This window comes from Neophocaena asiaeorientalis, unplaced genomic scaffold, assembly GCF_003031525.2.
Source record: "Neophocaena asiaeorientalis asiaeorientalis breed wild unplaced genomic scaffold, Neophocaena_asiaeorientalis_V1.1 scaffold430, whole genome shotgun sequence".
Lineage (NCBI taxonomy): Eukaryota > Metazoa > Chordata > Mammalia > Artiodactyla > Phocoenidae > Neophocaena > Neophocaena asiaeorientalis.
Genome location: NW_020173691.1, coordinates 2649390 through 2667542, shown reverse-complemented (window position 1 = coordinate 2667542; position 18153 = coordinate 2649390). Strand labels below are relative to the sequence as shown.

General features: G+C 38.6%; 1 protein-coding gene across 2 annotated transcripts in view; it reads left to right on the top strand.

The window, feature by feature from the left end:
• Nucleotides 1–18153, top strand: part of MARK1 (microtubule affinity regulating kinase 1) — a 140932-nt gene that overhangs the window by 108963 nt on the left and 13816 nt on the right. For both annotated transcript variants that reach the window (XM_024750489.1, XM_024750490.1), the window contains exons 10-14: nt 8604–8703; nt 9734–9846; nt 12466–12619; nt 12924–13117; nt 16977–17077. In XM_024750489.1, coding sequence (XP_024606257.1) covers nt 8604–8703; nt 9734–9846; nt 12466–12619; nt 12924–13117; nt 16977–17077 — 662 coding nt within the window. The remainder of the gene's footprint in view (nt 1–8603; nt 8704–9733; nt 9847–12465; nt 12620–12923; nt 13118–16976; nt 17078–18153) is intronic.

Below are 18153 nucleotides of genomic sequence, written 5' to 3'. Positions count from 1 at the left end.
GGGGGAGTAGATTTTACAAATCTCTATGGACGATTGATAAGATATGCTTCATGTCTTAACTATGATTAATTTACAGTGGCCAAATATTTAAGTCTTTCATCCTTAGCATTAAAATATGAAGGATTAAAGTATTAGAATTCTCTGACTTGAATGTGAAAGCAAGTTATTATTATGAAAACATTTGCTCATCAGAAGCTCAACTTGATGTATTTGAATATAGTCTGGAACTTCCTGTTCCACCTTCTCAAAATTAAGTTTTCCAGCCATGGAACCATGAGTCTACATTGGAAATATTATCATAATATTGCAGATATCAGCATACAAAGGCTGGTCTGCTTCACAATTCCCAGAAATGATTTTCCAGAGAAACCTGACACCATTGGGGAAAAAAAAATAAAGGATTTCTTTATACCAAATCTTAAGAAACTCCCCTTGAAATAACAATGATGTCAAAAATTATATTAGTCTTCGCTTTTATTTTCATACCTACTTTATTATCAACTTTACAACCAAAAAATTCATAAAGTATAAAAAGCAGCTATTTTCAAAACACCAGTCTTCAGTGTGTAAACATAAATTTTTATTCAGTAATAATGTTTTCATGTCATGTTGCATTCTTTTTTTTTAACTTAAACGTTTTTAGTATGTCCTCTTTGCTTTATCATGAGAGTGACTGCCTTCCCTGTCAATAGCTATGTTGTTCTCCTTGGATTATGTATCAAAGTTTATTTATTCTCTGCTTGTTCCACATGTGAGTTGTTCTCATTGTTTTTGCTAAAAATAATGTGATGTACTTTTTCCCTTTGGGACGTATGCTTAGATAAATTCTCCAGACAGTAATTACTCGGTCAAAGGGTATAAACAGTCTGCTAGGTCCTGTGTATCATTGCCAAAAGATTGTGTGTTAACTAAGGCATTTGAAGGTACGAATTCTGCACAGCTTGTTTCAGTATTGGATAAAAGTAATTTCTAGTATTTGATGCCTTTATGGTAGTAATGCAGTTTGTCATAATTGCTTTAATTTGTATTTCTTTCATTAGAGATAATGTTCAATATTTTTAATAAATAGGTTAAGTGTCCTTCTTCATATGTAAGCTCTCTGTGTCCCTAAACTGCTTGTTTAAAGGAATCTGGTTAATCAGCTTTATAGACTTGTATCAGCTTCGTACATTTTGATATGAAATATTTCCCTGTTAATTCTCATATTTTAAGAAATGGAACTTGATGTATTTTTTCGGTGTTAGTTGAGTATCATGAGTTATTGATGAAACTGTAGTCTTCACTATGTAATTTGCTAATATTGAAGTTTGATTTAAAGAATCTTTATTTTAAATAATTTCACGTTCTACTTGCTTGACCCATAGTTGCTTCTAGATCTAAACAGTTAATATAATTTTTTCAGGTTGTATATATGAGTGCTGTCACCTCTTCCTAATTGTACTCATAATGGGGGGGACAGTATCACACATGATTTTCAAAGGATTTGTGTTTTATGCTGGGTTTTTTCCTATTTATTTGAATATTGGTGTGTCTGGATTTTTTTTAGAAAGATACTGAAATTTTTTCCTGCTACCCCCTCTTTGTATATTCTTTCATTTTTCCAGTCCTTAAGTAAGATGGACTGTGTTACCTTTCAAAATAATAACAAAATTTGAGCCTAAAGCAAAGTTCCTCATTGTTGCCCTTTCTCCCTCATCTTTGGTCCTCCTCAAAAAGTATTTATTTTTACTTTTAACACCTTTTTCAGCCGCTGCTAAGATAATCATTAAAATCTTGCTTCTGTCTGCCCAGTTCAAGTGACAGTAAAGCAAAAGACAATTAATAAGAATAATAACCATTTTTCTAATGAAAATTTCTAAGTACAAATTCAGAAGCATATGGTATACTTTACAAAGGTTGAAACCATTTAAGAAAAATTATTTTCATCTGGCCAGCCTAAAGTCCATAATTTTTTAGTGTGGACCTATGTGTATATTTCCATTGGTCATTTGTTTAACTCTTTATAATTCATCTGAATCAATTATTTTGTTAGAACTTCTCAGCAAGTAGTCATTTCTGTTCAGTGACAGTGATAGCTAGGGTAAACTTTCTTCAAGTTTGCAATCTTGTTGGACGTCTTGTTTCTCATGTTGAGATATCTCAAATGAAACCTGAAATGGACTAGTTTGTTGAACTGGTCTAGTGCAGTGTGTTGGCCAGTGGTTTACACTGCCTGAAACCACCAGGAATAGGGTTGCATGAACTCCACGGTCACCAGCACCACCATTTCCTGGGGACACTTACTTCTCCCTTGGCTTTGAATGTTAACCCTGCGATTCCCATGGAGGAATTTTGAGTGGGCGTGAGGTTCACGCACTGAAGACAAGTACTTCTGCATGCTCTTCCCTTTCCTCTATCCCTATTTTGTTGCCCTCTGTGCCTTACTCCTCTAAAAGACCTTCAGATTTAGAACTAGTAGAGTTAATTCTGCTTCTTTTTTCCCTTAAGCAGATCTTCTTTCTTCCTACTGTTACCTCCCACTCCTTTTACTGAAGGAAATTTTTCCTCAGATTATTTTTATTTTGCTTTGAAACACAACTGTTTTTAAGGAGACAAACTTTGCTACGTGGACTCGGCGACCCCCAGAGATCAGAACAGTTAAGACAGGAAAGCGAAACTGTGTTCTTTCTCTCATCACCGCCCAGCGGCCTTTTCTTTTCACTTTGATTTTCCACCTTCCCTGGATCAGCCCGGCCTCAAATCTGATTTTGTGTGAAGACTAGCAGAGTCAGTGCTCCTTCTGTGTTCCTCAGATCGTTCCTTTCCCGGTGCTGTTTCTAAAATGTTGCTTATCTTCTTCATTAATAAAATGTAGCATTTCTCCATTGCCGATCAGATCAAGTTTAAATTCATCATCTGAGGATACTCACTTTATCTCCTGTTCTTTCATTGCATGTTACCTCTGTTCCAAGTCAAAGGAGAGGATGCCTCACTGTTCCTCCCTCACATCTTCCTTCACTTGTTCACCAGTCCAGATATTACCTATATTTGGAGAGTGAGTTCACCTCCTAACTTCTTGGGATTCCTTCCCTGAAAACTGCAGCCCACACTGCAAGTTACTCTTTTTCATCTTTATTAATACTCACTGCTAATAGCACACTCCTGAACAGGTAAATCCATTGTGTATTCAAATATTTTCAGGTTTGGTGAGTAAATCTTATTTCCCCAGATAAAAGACAAATTACCTCAGGGTTTAGTCCACATATATATATTTTTCCTTGATGTGGACAGATAATAATGGTTGTGAAATGAGCACCAAATACACACCATTTAATTGAGAAGCATCAGAAAATTTGGATTATCTTAATTTTGCTTTTAATATTTTGTCTTCCACTATCAAATCTGTTATTGCTCTTGTATTTTTTACTTAGGGATACTCTGTTCCTCCCGGCACCTGAGTTAAAATCCTCAGACCCCTCTTGGATTTCATCCTTTCCCTCATTCTCAAAACGAATTTTGTTAGGGAGGGTGGGAGGGAGGGAGATGCAAGAGGGAAGAGATATGGGAACATACGTATATATATAACTGATTCATTTTTTGTAAAGCAGAAACTAACACACCATTGTAAAGCAATTATACTCCAATAAAGCTGTTAAAAAAAACAACAACGAATTTTGTCATCAGGTGCTATAGATTGTGCCTCTACAGGTTTTCTTTCTTCTGTTTCATCCTGTCCAGTTCACTTCTCTGTTCTCTATCTCCTGGGCATTTTAGCGACTTCCTAAGCTGTCTTCTTGTTGTTAATCTCTTCTCTACATTTAATTTTACTCAAGGCTTCTGTCCAGGCTTATTTTAAAACACTGCCCTGTTCAAAAGCAACAAACAAGCATTTGTGCTGAGAAAGATAGCACAAGGCACAGTCCTTATCCTCAAGGACTTTAAATATAGTGAAGGAGCTGTGATAAAAGGTAGAATGTGATAACAGTCACAATAGGAAATATACAGAGTTCCATGGGAACACAGAGGAAGGACAGATGAGTAACACAGATAAGAGGTTTTATTCCTTCAGTCTACAAATATGCATTGAGCATTTAAGTGCTGGGTATGTTTAGGTGCTTGATATGCAATACTGAGCAAATCAGATGCAGGTCATTCTTTGTTTGGCTTTATGGTCTAATAGCGGAGATAATTAACAGGTAAACACAATATTTACATAATGACAGGTTACATAATTGTACACAAAGATCAGAGTACCATGAAAGACAATGATAGAAGGAGCCCAGATTTTGTGTGGACGTTGTAAGACAGATAAAAAGGAACTTAGGTGGAAAAAATAGGGGGAAACATTCCAGGCAAAGATCCTTATCTTCTACTCCACTGAGAAAACAGAAACCAGTAGTCATGAACTCCATTTCCTGCCACCATACTCTTAATGGTACTGTCTGAACCCCACCCACCTCCTTAGTTCCCTGTTGCAGTGGAGAGGTGTCTTCTCTTGTGCAAGAATTACCCATTCATTCTGGTGCTGGATTTAGCACGTGTGATGTGCCTTCCCAGTACCTTATTCCTTCAGTAAAGCTTTCTCTTCTGTACCATCCTAACCTCCTCTGCTAACTCCTTTCCCTCAGCCTTTATCCATACCTAAAGAGCTTCTGGCTTTTTAAAAAAGGCATCCTTCAACCTCACAGTCCCCATCCAGTATTCTTTCTTGCTCCCCCTTTTCTGGCCAGACTTTTTAAAAAGTATCTCCACCAGCAGTCACCAGTTTCTCATCTGTCCATTTGCCTCTGTGCGTTGCCTTCTGATTCCCATCTCCACCACTCGGTGAAGCCACCCTCAGTAAACTCATCTGTCTTTGTCGTAAACACAACAGATTACTTTTTTAGTTATCACCTTATTTGACAGGACACAGCTGCCTCCTCTTTGAAAAACTCTCGCGTTGCCTTGCATGTCACTCTGTACAGATTTTTCCTCCCCCCATTTACTTTTGGGATTACTTTTCTTTGCAGCCCTTATATGCTGGTAATGCTGGCATTCTTTAAGCCTCTAGTATTCATTCTCCCTCGATTCACTCTTCTGGAGAATCCCACCACTCTGTCCTCATCTGTTGGCTGCTTTCTAAATCTCCATCCCTAACCCAGATTTCTCCTGGGCTTTAGAATAAACTAAGTGTCGACAGGACATGTCTGTTTGGATATGCCGAAGCACCTCACACTCAGTTTGTCTAAACCTGAGCTCCATCTTTCCCGGTCCATTCGACCTCTCTTCCCGAGTTTGGTGTCTCAGTAAATGGTATCAGCCTCTACTCAGTTGTCTAAACCAGAAGCCTCATCATCGCCTTCATTTTCCCTGAGCTCTTTCATCTCTCCCCTCACTTCCAATCACAGAGTTCTGTTGATTTTTACCAGCCAAATACTGAAAATGTCTTTCTTCCCATTGCCACTGCCTGCCCTTAGAGCGGGCTGGTATCTTCTCCCTCCTAGATTCCAGCGAAAGCCTCTTAGTGGATTTCTGAGTCTCCAGTGTTGAATGACTCTCCACACACTGGCTGGAGAGACTTTGCAAAATCACACTCTTCAAAGATATCCTTTATCCAATTGAAAGGAAGCCTCATGATTTGGTCCCTATTAATTTTCCACCCTGCTCTTGCTCCGGCTCCCACCTTGTGTAGTCATACTGACGCGCTGTCCCCCACATGCCCTGCTCGTTTGCCTGGATCACTCGCAGGCTTTTGCCTCTCTTCCAATTCCTCCTGGCAGGATAACCTCTTACTTAACTCTTCCAGCATCTAACCTCCACTTACTTGGGATTCTACTATTTATAAATCTCAGTCCATTGGTTATTATTTTCAAACTCTTAATATTGTGCTCTTACAGGGAGATCCGTTGAGTGCTTTGTGACCACCTAGAGGGGTGGGATAGGGAGGGTGGGATGGAGATGCAAGAGGGAGGGGATATGGGGATGTTTGTGTACTAGGTATAGCTGATTCACTTTGTTATACAGCAGAAACTAACACACCATTGTAAAGCAATTATACTCCAATAAAGATGTTAAAAAATATATATTGTGCTCTTAAATTTGAGAACATCACTAAGGACTTAAGTTCAGCTCATTTGAAAAAGCAGAAGTATTTATGTCTAGCTTATGTTTGTTAGTTTTCTTGTTTGCCCATTCTCATTCATCGTAATAATAACAGACACTCAGAGAGCTGCCCCCAAAATGTAATGTGTTGATAAAAGGACAGTTAGATCCCTTTGTGTGTACTGATGTGTTTGTGTGGAGAGGTGGGGTTTGTTATAGATTTGGTTGTTCTTTTTTTAATTTATTTTATCAAAGTGTAGTTAAGTTATAATGTCGTGTTATGTTATCGATTTGTTTTAAACGTTTTTCAAGACTTCCATTTTTAAGCACTATCTGAGCTGCCACCTCCACATATTTGTGCAGTCCAGCTGCGGACGTGAGTAAAGTTGTCAAGGACTAGATGGGCTGGATTACAGGGATTGGTTCCAGGAACCTCCGTGGATGTTCAAGTCCCGTCTATAAAACGGTGTGTAGCATTTGCATATAACCTGTGCACATCCTCCCATATACTTTAAGTCATCTGTAGATTATTATGACACCTAAGACAGTGTAAGTGCTGTGTAAATTGTTGCTGGTATGTCACGAATTCAAGTTTTGCTTTTTGGGACTTTCTGGAATTTTTTTTTTTCTGAATAGTTTCTGTCTATCGTTGGTTGAATCGGAGGATGCTAAACCCACAGACACGGAGGGCTGGCTGTACTGTGTAGCTGTCCCAAGTGGTTCATCATATTCTTTGAGGATTTTTATGCATTCACCACACAAGCTAGGAAACTCTGCCAGCAACAGGATTTTCCTCCTGCAGATGCTGCTGCCTGATTACTGTCTAGGCTTCTGCCAGACATACTATTTGGGAGGAGGCAGATGAGGCACAGGAAGGACTTTGATATTTTGGAAAATCATGTGGCAGGAATTTACAGCTCTGCTTTGCAAAATTTATTTTCTCCTGATGTGCACCCTCCCTGACACTTTTACTTTATTTATTTATTTTTATTATGATTATTTTTTCCCCGGTACGCGGGCCTCTCACTGTTGTGGCCTCTCCCGTTGCGGAGCACAGGCTCCGGACGCGCAGGCTCAGCAGCCATGGCTCACGGGCCCAGCCGCTCCGCAGCATGTGGGATCCTCCCGGACCGGGGCACGAACCCGTGTCCCCTGCATCGGCAGGCGGACTCTCAACCACTGCGCCACCAGGGAAGCCTCACTTTTACTTTATTGATGAATGATCACTAAAGACTTGGTGATAGCATTGTTATTTTTTTAATTTGTAGTGAGTCTACTTTTATTTAAATTAGTTGGATAATGTACCTAAATTACCATTGCTCAAAGTGGTTATAAGAAGTAAGTATGGGGCTATCCATCAGACATTTAGATTGTTTCTGCATCTTGGCTATTTTGAATAACACTGCAGTGAACATGGGTATGAAATATCTCCTCAGGATCCTGTTTCCCGTTCTTTTGGATAGGTACCCAGAAGTGGGGTTGCTGAATCATATAATAGTTCCATTTTTAGCTTATTGAGGAACCTCCATACTGTTTACCACAGCAGCAGTGCCATTTTACAGTCACATCAACAGCGCACAAGGGTTCCAGTTTCTTCACATTCTCACCAACACTTGTTATTTTTGTTTTTTTCAACACTGGCCATCCTGACAGATACAAAGTGATATCTCATTGTGGTTTTGATTTTCCTGATGATTGGTGATGTTGAGCATCTTATATGCTTGTTGGCTATTTGTATATATTCTTTGGAGAAATATCTATTCAAGTTCTTTGCCCATTTTTTTAATTGGGCAGTTTTTTGTTACTGAGTTGTAGGAGTTCTTTATAGATTCTGGATATTAACCCCTTATCTGATATATGGTTTGCCAGTAGTTTCCTCATTCCATGGGCTGCCCCCTCTGGGTTGCCTTTTAACAGCCCCGGATTGACCGTTGTTTCACAGTCTCAGCTTAAATTGGACTCTGGTAATGCACACCAACGTCTGTTTTCACCCTGATTCTTACTGATTCCTAATTCCAGGCTTAAATCTTGATTGTTCTCTCTTCCCATATTCTCTGAGCTATATTGTCATTACTGACTCTGATTTCCATTTCCCATGATCTCTTCTTTCCTAATGTTTTAGTAAGTGATGATTTCAAAATTACAGGTATATATTTGGTGGAAGACCAGGAAAAAAAAAATCTCTTCATTAATCTCAAATGTAAAAATGAAGCAGAGGTTAAAATCAGTGGGCTTTTATGTTAAATTTTTCAAATGTGAAAATATTCCTTTTAGAGGAGCATAGACAGCAGGCAGTATATTTTGAATCAGTTCATTTGGTGTGTGTGGGGTGATGGTTAGAGTTGTCGTAAGACCTATAAGTATGTCCCAAAATCTTACACCTCCTGTTGACCTGCTAATCAAGCTAGAAACAGTAACTTTAGTTTGAAAACGTCACGATTCTTGTTGACTGAACCAATAAGTTTCACATTTACTAAAAGAGAGCTAACATAAGTGGTTGAATGTTCTGATTGGCCAAACATAATGTAGAGTTTATTTCCTAGCAAATAATGAAAGATCGATGGATGAATGTTGGTCATGAAGAAGAAGAACTAAAGCCATATGCTGAGCCTGAACCAGATTTCAATGATGCAAAAATAATAGGTAAGTATTTAAGTACTGTGAGAGGGGTGGTCCCTAGGCTAAACGTGAGAGTCCTTTAGTCTACCAAAACCGTGTTTAAAATGTAAATGGGAAGCAGTTTTTATTTGAAAAATACTTGCTTTATCATCTTTTCTTTCTCCAGATATACACTAAACATTGCAAAATTCAAGTTCCTTATTTTGTTCTCATATATTATAACCTAAACCAGTTGTTGGCAACAGTAATATAAAAATTAAGATAATGTAGATAAACCTCATTCTTTTCTTTCAGCAATTCCTAACGGGAGGAATGACTGATTTAAGAATCAGCACTGATCAGACTGATAAATATCAGCAAAACATAGCATGTATTTTAACCAAAAACCTAGAGGCCCTGAGTTAGAGGGAGGAACACTTTGGCTCCCCCTTTGTTTCCCACTATCTCAGCAGGGTCCATCCTCCCACACCCAGTCAAGTGCTCTACTCCCAACCGGTTCCCTCTCTTCATTCCCAGAGCCATCAGCAACTCACAGTTGAGTCATCTCCTGTCTGGCTTGAAGGCAGAATGGCTGAGGAGGGGCATTGTAGGGTGTTAGGAATCTGATCAGAAAGAACTGTGGGATTCAAGCCTTCCAAAGAGTAAAGCAGAAATTGTTAAGAGATGAGAGAAGCCACTCCATGAGTGGCTGAGGGTGTGTCGAGAGAGAGAGAAGGTGTTCTGTGTGTGTCACAGAGAGACAGATGCTACGTGGAGCTGGATAAAGGAACTCAGCTCAAGGATGTGCTGGGGAATGAGAAATGGAGTAGCCTGTGAATATATTAACCCCCAGTGCAGATAATTTCTGCATGAAAAATTGGGGATGTACAGTATCTGTAACTACACAGTGTCTGTATATTAGTAATCCAGAAGTTTTATAATTAAAGTTACACTTTAAACGTTCAGAATTTAGTTTTCATATCCGATGTGGGCAAACTTGCCCATTTTTGTTGGTTTCTTTACTAAAATAAACCCATTTTCAGAAAATTTGAATTTTGTTGTTTTTTATTTCTAGACATCATGGTCACCATGGGTTTTGCCCGAGATGAGATAAATGATGCCTTAATAAATCAGAAATATGATGAAGTCATGGCTACTTATATTCTTCTAGGTAGAAAACCACCTGAAGTAAGTTTTTCACCTTTTCAGATTAATGTGAAATATTTCTTGAGCTAAGTCACAGCTAAGTATAGATATAATGTTGGCAAATATATTTTAGGTTGTATCAAAAATAATACAAAGACCCTAACATTCTTATTTATCAGAAGTCAAAATTCAAATTGCTGAGTTGTGAACTCACCTTATTTCCGAATACTGAGAGATTCTGTTTTGAAAGAGCAGGCATAGTGCCTTGCTTACCTCTGAGAGGCCCTGTTCACAGTCACGTCTTTGAGAATGGCTCTGGCAGCCCAAGTGCAACAGCCCTGCCAGAGGTAACACGGTTATTTTGGGTGGGCAGAAAAAGACAGCAACTGAAACAAAAGGAGGTGACAGCGTTGAAAACAAAATGTATAGGTGGGAACCCAGGAAAAGGTTTTTTGGTGATATATTTTGCCTTGTAGAGTGTCAAGTGTTTTGATACATTCAGTTGGAAATTCTCAAGGCCAGTCGAGGTCTATAATAGGGAGAGAGAGCAAGGGAGTCACTCTCTGCCAATTGTGATTGAACCTTTGATGATCCTTTGGGACAGCAAAATATAAAGGTATAAATCGAGAGTCAAGAACAGCCCAGAGCTTTGACAGTTGGTTGAAAATTAGACATCTGTGGGAGGCATTTTGTAGAGTAGGATGAAATTATTTATAATTAGATAGTAACTATTAGTGAATCGGTACATTCAGCTGACATTTATTGAACCTACTCTGTACCAGAAACTATGCTAAGTACTGGAATAGAAAGGTTGGAAGGTCTCTGCTCTCAAGGAGCCGTCAGTCTAGAGGGGAGAGAATCGGTCCACAGTGTGGTACAGTGTGGAACATGCTCTGATTAGGGGGATGTACAGGATACTCAGGGACATAAGGGGACAGGCACCCACAACAGGCCAAGACATGTAAGAGGTTGAATTAACAGTATTTGATAACCTGTTGGAAATGAAGGATAAGAGACTCTCAGATTTCTAGCATAGGTGACTGGTTTTGTAAGATGTGTTTGCCAAGATAGGAAAAGAGTGAACCTTAGTGGGAAGATGGGAGGTTTGTTCAGTTCCGGGTGGTTGAATTTGAGATTCCTGTTGGTTGGAGCTGTTCAGTAGACATTTGGATATAAAGATCTGGATCTGAAGGGAATGAGTTGAATAGCATGAACAGATTTGGGATTCGTCATCGGAGGGCCACACAGTAATGTGCCAGGAACTGTTTTAAGGACTTTACAAGTATTAATTCATCTAATCCTCTCAGTGACCCTACCAGGTAGGTACTACTATAGCGGAGGAGAGGGATCTTCAGTAGAGATGCTAATAGCTAGGGAAGTGGCGTCAAAGAAGCCAAGCCAAGAGAATTTTAAGAAGTGGGAAATAGTACAAATGGTTATCTCTAAAGTCTTTGAACTATCTCTACCTAGATTTTAGATTTCACTCCTGAGATCTTTAATCTTCCTATTAATTTAAGTATAAAGGACACACTAATTTTATAAGCATACAACCCAGCCCGTGCATGAATTAAAATGAAGTTTGAATTGCATTGACTATAAATGAATGAAGCTACTATAAGTAGTAAGAGCCTGAACTTTGGAACCAGGGTCACTGGGTTTGAATTCCCACCCCTCCCCCACCCCAGCACAGCCACTAACTAGCTGTGTGACTTAGGCAATTTAATTAATTAATTCTCTGTGCCTCAGTTTCCTGATCTATAAAATGAGGATGACAATAGTACCTATCTCTTAGGGTCACTGAGAGGGTTTAAAGGAATTAATACTTCTCAAGTCCTCAGAACAGCTCCTGCCACACTACTATGTGCTCTGTGTTAGCTGTTATCTATTAAAATTTTCATCATCAGTATTTCTCTGCTCTTTATCGTTAGCAACTTTACATATGAATTTCGATTTCCCATTAGAATGCCAGTGATTCAGTCAGAAGGTTGCTGGCAACAAAATACTTCTTTGTTACAGAGAGAGGGAAAGTGTATCAATCCCCAGTACACCATGCTTAGCTCTAAGCAGATGCAATTTCTTGATCAGAGTCAATAAACCAAATTTTGTTCTGTAAATGTGGTGGAGAAAGCAAAACAAAACAAAAAATGTGTGTGTGTTTGTGTGTGTGTGTGTGTGTGTGTGTGTGTGTGTATGAAGTTGAAATTTTAGATTTCATCCTAAGTTTGAATCTCAACTGTACCTGAATTCGAATCCCAAAGATGTCTCTTGAATCTCTTAACCTCAGTTTTTCCATCTAAAAAGTACAGGTTAATAGATCATAGGTTTGTTGTAATGATTAAACAAAGTAACATATATAAAAAGTTCAGCATGGCGGCTAGTATATAATAACCATTCAATAATTGGTAGCTATTATTTGGACCCAGAAGGACCCAAAGCCATTTGTACAAGATAACAGAAGATGACATGTACTTGTGAAACGATGTTGTATCCAGTTCTCTCCCTTCCTGTTTGCCAACTTGCAGTTCTGTATCCAAACTTTTAAATTTTCTTAGTTCTGATTACTCCATGTGCGACTTGGAATAAATTAGAAAAATCAAGCGTGCATATGGTTTCTATGAACTTTTTTTAATTTTAAAATGTTGGTGGTCTTTCTTCTTATAGTTTGAAGGTGGTGAATCATTATCCAGTGGAAACTTGTGTCAGAGGTCACGGCCCAACAGTGACTTAAACAACAGCACTCTGCAGTCCCCTGCTCACCTGAAGGTCCAGCGGAGCATCTCAGCAAATCAGAAGCAACGACGCTTTAGTGATCATGGTGGGGGAAAGTCAGATATGTGGAAAGACAGACTGAGTCTGCCCAGACTTGCATTTTTTGTTAAGCATCATACAGTTCACATGTTTATGTTCTTGTATCATTCCCGGTTATCACAGCTTTATATTATTGAATGATAAATATAATCCTGTTTTCAGGGGCCGACCTAATTTTTGTAATCAAACAGTTTAATCTTCGTTCAGAGCGTAAAGTATGCAAATAAAGATATTTTTGATAGAGTTTTTGTTCGTTAGAAGAAAATATGTCAGTTGCTTTTCAGCTAATTATGCTTTTTAAAAAATTACAGCTGGTCCATCCATTCCCCCTGCCGTATCATATACCAAAAGGCCTCAGGCTAACAGCGTGGAAAGTGAGCAGAAAGAGGAGTGGGACAAAGACGTGGCTCGTAAACTTGGCAGCACAACAGTTGGTTCAAAAAGTGAGATGACTACAAGCCCTCTTGTAGGGCCAGAAAGGAAAAAGTCTTCAACTATTCCAAGTGTGAGTAAATATTCTGGCAAATTGCAATATGCTGTAGTTATTTGTTGTCAGAATTTTTTTGTTTAAAGATTTTTAAAAATTTTATCTTTTCTTTTCAAGTTTAAAAATATTAAAGTGAATCATACACTTAAAGAACGTGCAAAGGGGGCCAAGCTTCTAATAAATGCAATTTAAGAACAAAAACTGTGAATTCTTAAGATAACATTTAACCTTACCACAAAACAGTACATTAAACTTTCCTGCCTCAGTTTTCATGTTTGTAATATTTACTTGATAGTATATTGGTGCATTTAATTTTATGTTTACAAATAAACTGTTGAATGAAGGCAGACTACAACAATAATTACTTTATAGAGCTAGCTCCCATTATCCACTTAAAACAGCAAACTATAGAAATTATATAATGGGAGCTGGAAGATAGATTGAGACGTCCCCCTATAAGACAGCAGCAGAGAATAAAGAGAAAATATAAAAGAAAACTAAGATATACAAAGGATAGAAGTAGAATTAGTGACGTTTAGGAAATAGGAGTATAGAAAGGAAAAGGGGCAAAATGAAAGGGAGAAAATATTTGAAGAAGAAATAATAATTTAAAAAGATGGAAAACTTCATATTAAAAGGCCTCAAAAGGGAAAACAGAAGCAAGAAGGAAAACCTACTCCTGGGCTCATTAAAGTGGGATATATGGATACCAAAAGCAAAGAGGAAAAACTTCAAAGGTCCCGGAATGAGACAGCAGGTGACCTTAAAAGGAGCAAGATGCAGGCTGACATCTGATTTCTCAACAGTAAGATGGATGCAGGAAGATAAATGGATAAAAAAATATATATATATTTAAAGTGTCAAAAGAAAAGCACATTGAACACAGAATTTTATACCCAACCAAACTGTCATTTAAACATAAAGGTACAATAAGCATATTCTTATGAATAAAGTACCTCAACTCTTGTGATACAGTGACCCATTTGAAAACACTGTACTGTTTGAGGAAGTACTCTTATAGTAAGAGAAAGGTATGTCGAGTTTTGCTGTAAAATGTATGGGAATTGAAAGCAATCAACTAACTTATTAAAGTGTGTATGTGGTAACATATGCAAAAAAGAAAAAAAACAATGAAAATTCAGAACCAAAATTCTGAATAATATCCAGGAAGTGAGGATAGGGATAGAAATTAAAGGAAAAAGCATATGCCTTGGAAGGGAAGGTAGGGGTAAGGGTAAGAAATCGGTACAGTTGGCTCTCACTGTCCATCCGTGTTTGGTTGAACCTGAAGACACGGGACCTGTGGATACGGAGGGCCAACTATACTCAGCCACTTTGTATAAGGGACTTGAGCCTCCATAGATCTTGGAATCCACAGGGGGTCCTGGAGCCAATCCCCAGCGGATACTGAGGGACAACTGTAGTGATAAGCAAAAATAAATTCAGGAACTTAAGGGCAAGAAATATAAGGACAAAACTAAAATGTATAACTTTTAAACCAACAGAAGAAAAGGAATTGATTTAGCTTATGGAAAGTAGGAAAGGAGAGAGAAAACATAAAGACACTTTAAATAGAAACATGAAATAAGGTACCAGGAAGCCCAGCATAACCTTAATTGTAAATGGGTTAAACTCCCCAATACCCATTGTCTTACACAGTTAATGGAAACCATATTTTAAAAAAAAATATGTGATTTGATCATCACCTTCTGGTCTATGAAACAGATGTGTATAACCGCTTTAAGGATGAACGGATACAGCCACTTACATTCCAGCTGGTCTGTTTGGAAATGATTTAACTATAATAGATTTAATACATTTTTTATAAGTAGTTTTTTAGACAAGTCATCATTTCCTCTTACCTAAACATCAACTAGAGGACAGTTTCCAGAGTGTCATCACCCCATATAACAGAAAGAAAGAATTCCATCCCCTATTTCCTGCTACTCTGCTAGATTACCTGTCATTCAACTCAACTTGGTCATATTTTCCCATGAATATTCTCAGCTGTTTCCACCCGTCTTTATGCAGTGCTCTTGCTTAAAGTTCCCCCTGCACATTATGAAAATCCCATTTCTATAGATCATTTCGAGTCCTGCCTCCTGGATGGAGCCTCCTAGGACTGAACGCTCCAAAGTGATCTTGTTGGCCTTTCTGATTGCTGGACCACGTTATTTAGCTCGTAGCTATATGCTGCCTTGCATTGTTCACTGTTGTTTCCCCATATTTATATTCTCCTGTTACACACTGACACAGTAGCTTCCTCAGAATCATTAGTGATCACGCGCAAAGTGGGTATTCAAAGCATATGTAAATTTTAAAAAGGCATAGAAACTAAGGCATTGGTTTAAATTTAAACGAACTATGCCACACTTACTTATCTTTTTTTTTTTTAAACATAAGCTAAAAGATTCTGGTAGAGAAATTCTTCTCTTAGCCACTTAGTATTAGCATCACTGCCATCAAAGGGACAAGGCCAGGGAGGCAGCTTGTGAGGATCAGAAACCTGGAAGGCACAGTTTTGAAGGAGAAACTGTTCACCCGTCACACTTTGAGAAGGAAAGTAGTGTTACTGAAGACAGCCAGAAACGTTTTAGAGGTCTCTAAAGGATGTATGGTAGCATGATCTGACAAGGAATTTGTTCAAAATTAGGTTATTCATGTGACAGTTCAGCCAAAACAGTGAAATTATCAAAAGTGAATATTCTTATATTGCTACATTTGGTGCCCATGGGATAATTTTACAGACTTCTAGTAATATCTTGGTGGTTTTATACTTTTCCAGGATTTTCCCCTATTTTCTGTTATTTATTTACAGGATTTTTCCTCTAAATTTTTAAAAAATAAATTCATTCATTCATTCGTTCATTCATTTTTGGCTGCACTGGGTCTTTGTTGCTGCGCGCGGGCTTTCTCTAGTTGCAGCGAGCGGGGGCTACTCTTCGTTGTGGTGTGTGGGCTCCTCATTGTGGTGGCTTCTCTAGTTGCGGAGCACAGGCTCTAGGCGCATGGGCTTCAGTAATTGTGGCACACAGGCTCAGTAGTTGTGGTTCACGGGCTCTAGAGCGCAGGCTCAGTAGTTGTGGTGCACGGGCTTAGTTGTTCTGTGGCATGTGGGATCTTCCCGAACCAGGGCTCGAACCCGTGTCCCCTGCATTGAAAGGTGGATTCTTAACCACTGCACCACCAGGGAAGTCCTCTCCTCTAAATTTTTAATCTCCAGTTAAACCTCCTCAGTAATCTATAGGAGCAAAGTAGGAAATAATTAAATGTTCAAAAATTAGGGATTTATTAGTTAAAAAAAACACACTGTATATCTGTGTAGCTGAAAAGAGGAAGTATTCCCAGGGTGGCACTGCACACAGTGTTGGTGTCCTCAGCTGGGCCTGCCTGTGACCCTGGAGCTTTGGTCTCTTAACATCACCAGTGGCTGTGGGGTTTTCCCAAGCAGGTGCAGAAGGTTCACCCACAGGCTTCCAGGTGGCCTTCCATCTTCAGGGCCCCAGGTTTCCTGTTTGTAATGATAGGGTGGGGTGTCTCTCGTGCATAGTCCCCTCAAGCTGCCTGTGCCACTGTCCTGGCCTTCTCCCTATCACCAGCTTACAAAGGCATGAATAAAACCCAGCTTTTCCCAAACAACTGTTCACCACTGCTGTAGGACAGTAAACTAAGAAAACTGTGCGATGCTTGCTATGCTTTGCCTTTTATTCCTACGAGGGAGAGGGGTGGGAGATAGAATTTGTTAATATAAGATTCTGATAAATAAATTAAAATTCTACCACAGATGTTTTTCAGTTATTTGAAGCTTAAATTCACTTCTCTGATTTTCCACAAATACAGTTAGAATATTTTAATGTGTTTTTTTTACTTCTTAAAGAACAATGTGTATCCTGGAGGTAGCATGGCAAGAAGGAATACATACGTCTGTGAAAGAACCACAGATCGATACACAGCATTGCAGAATGGAAAAGACAGCAGGTAACTGTCACAGTGACAGGCAGGGCTACCTTTGTCATTGCTTTGCATTAGTGCTCTGGGTAAAACTCCTGTAGCTGAATGGGTCAAGAGGAAAGGAAACACAAAACAGCTAGTTAGATCGCAACCAACCATTCTTACTAAGGCACCTCCTCATGTGTACCAGAATGGAGCAATGAAAAAATGTTGAGGGAAAACAGGAGATAAATGTCTTCACCTGTGATTTTTCTGAGTAAAATACGATAGTAAATAATTCCCTGTAGCAAAACCTATCATAGCATCCTAATCTGATCTTCATTATTTGAATCTTACTCTTTTATACCCTTGCTGCTTCCTTCTTACCTTCTTCCTTCCCACCCACCCCCCATCAAGTCATCATTATATCCAAAGAGTGAAGGCTTTGTTTTCCTTCCTCTAAAGAAATGTGGCCATCTCAGCTGATCTTTGAGAACCATACAGTTCTCGAAGGGTTTTATTTTAAATAATGATACATATTTTATTATGTAAAAAATCTAAGTTCTTTTCATCGTGAGTTAAGGACTGCTCATCAGTATATGGCAAAAGGACAGGGAGAGTCTTTTCTAATAAAATCCCATCTAGTTCCATCCATAGTCATTTCAGCAAACTTGACAGACCACTCTTACACTTGTTTCCTCTCAGTTAATAGGCATTTAAAGTAAATGTTATTATAAGGCATAGAAAGGTAAATGAATCCTCCTTGGACCTAAGATCCTTTAGGCTAGAAAGGTTGTTGGGAATTGATTTCTAACTTACTCTTTCTCCTGTACTAAATCCTAATCTCTAGCTCCTTTAGTCTACATCAGTTTAACCTATTGATTAAAGATATGAACTAAAAGTGTTTTGATGATGTTTCCAGAGATAGGGTTTTTGCTACGATTATGAATTCTTACTGAAGAGCGGACAGTGAACCACAGCAACACGTCACACCCAACTGTGATTGCTGGAAAGTGAAAACTGTCTCTAATTATAATCATTTTATCCATAAAAATAATGTCATACTTTTCAGATTCACATATATAGAACAAGAGTGTGTGAGATCTTTTCCATGGAAGGTGGTG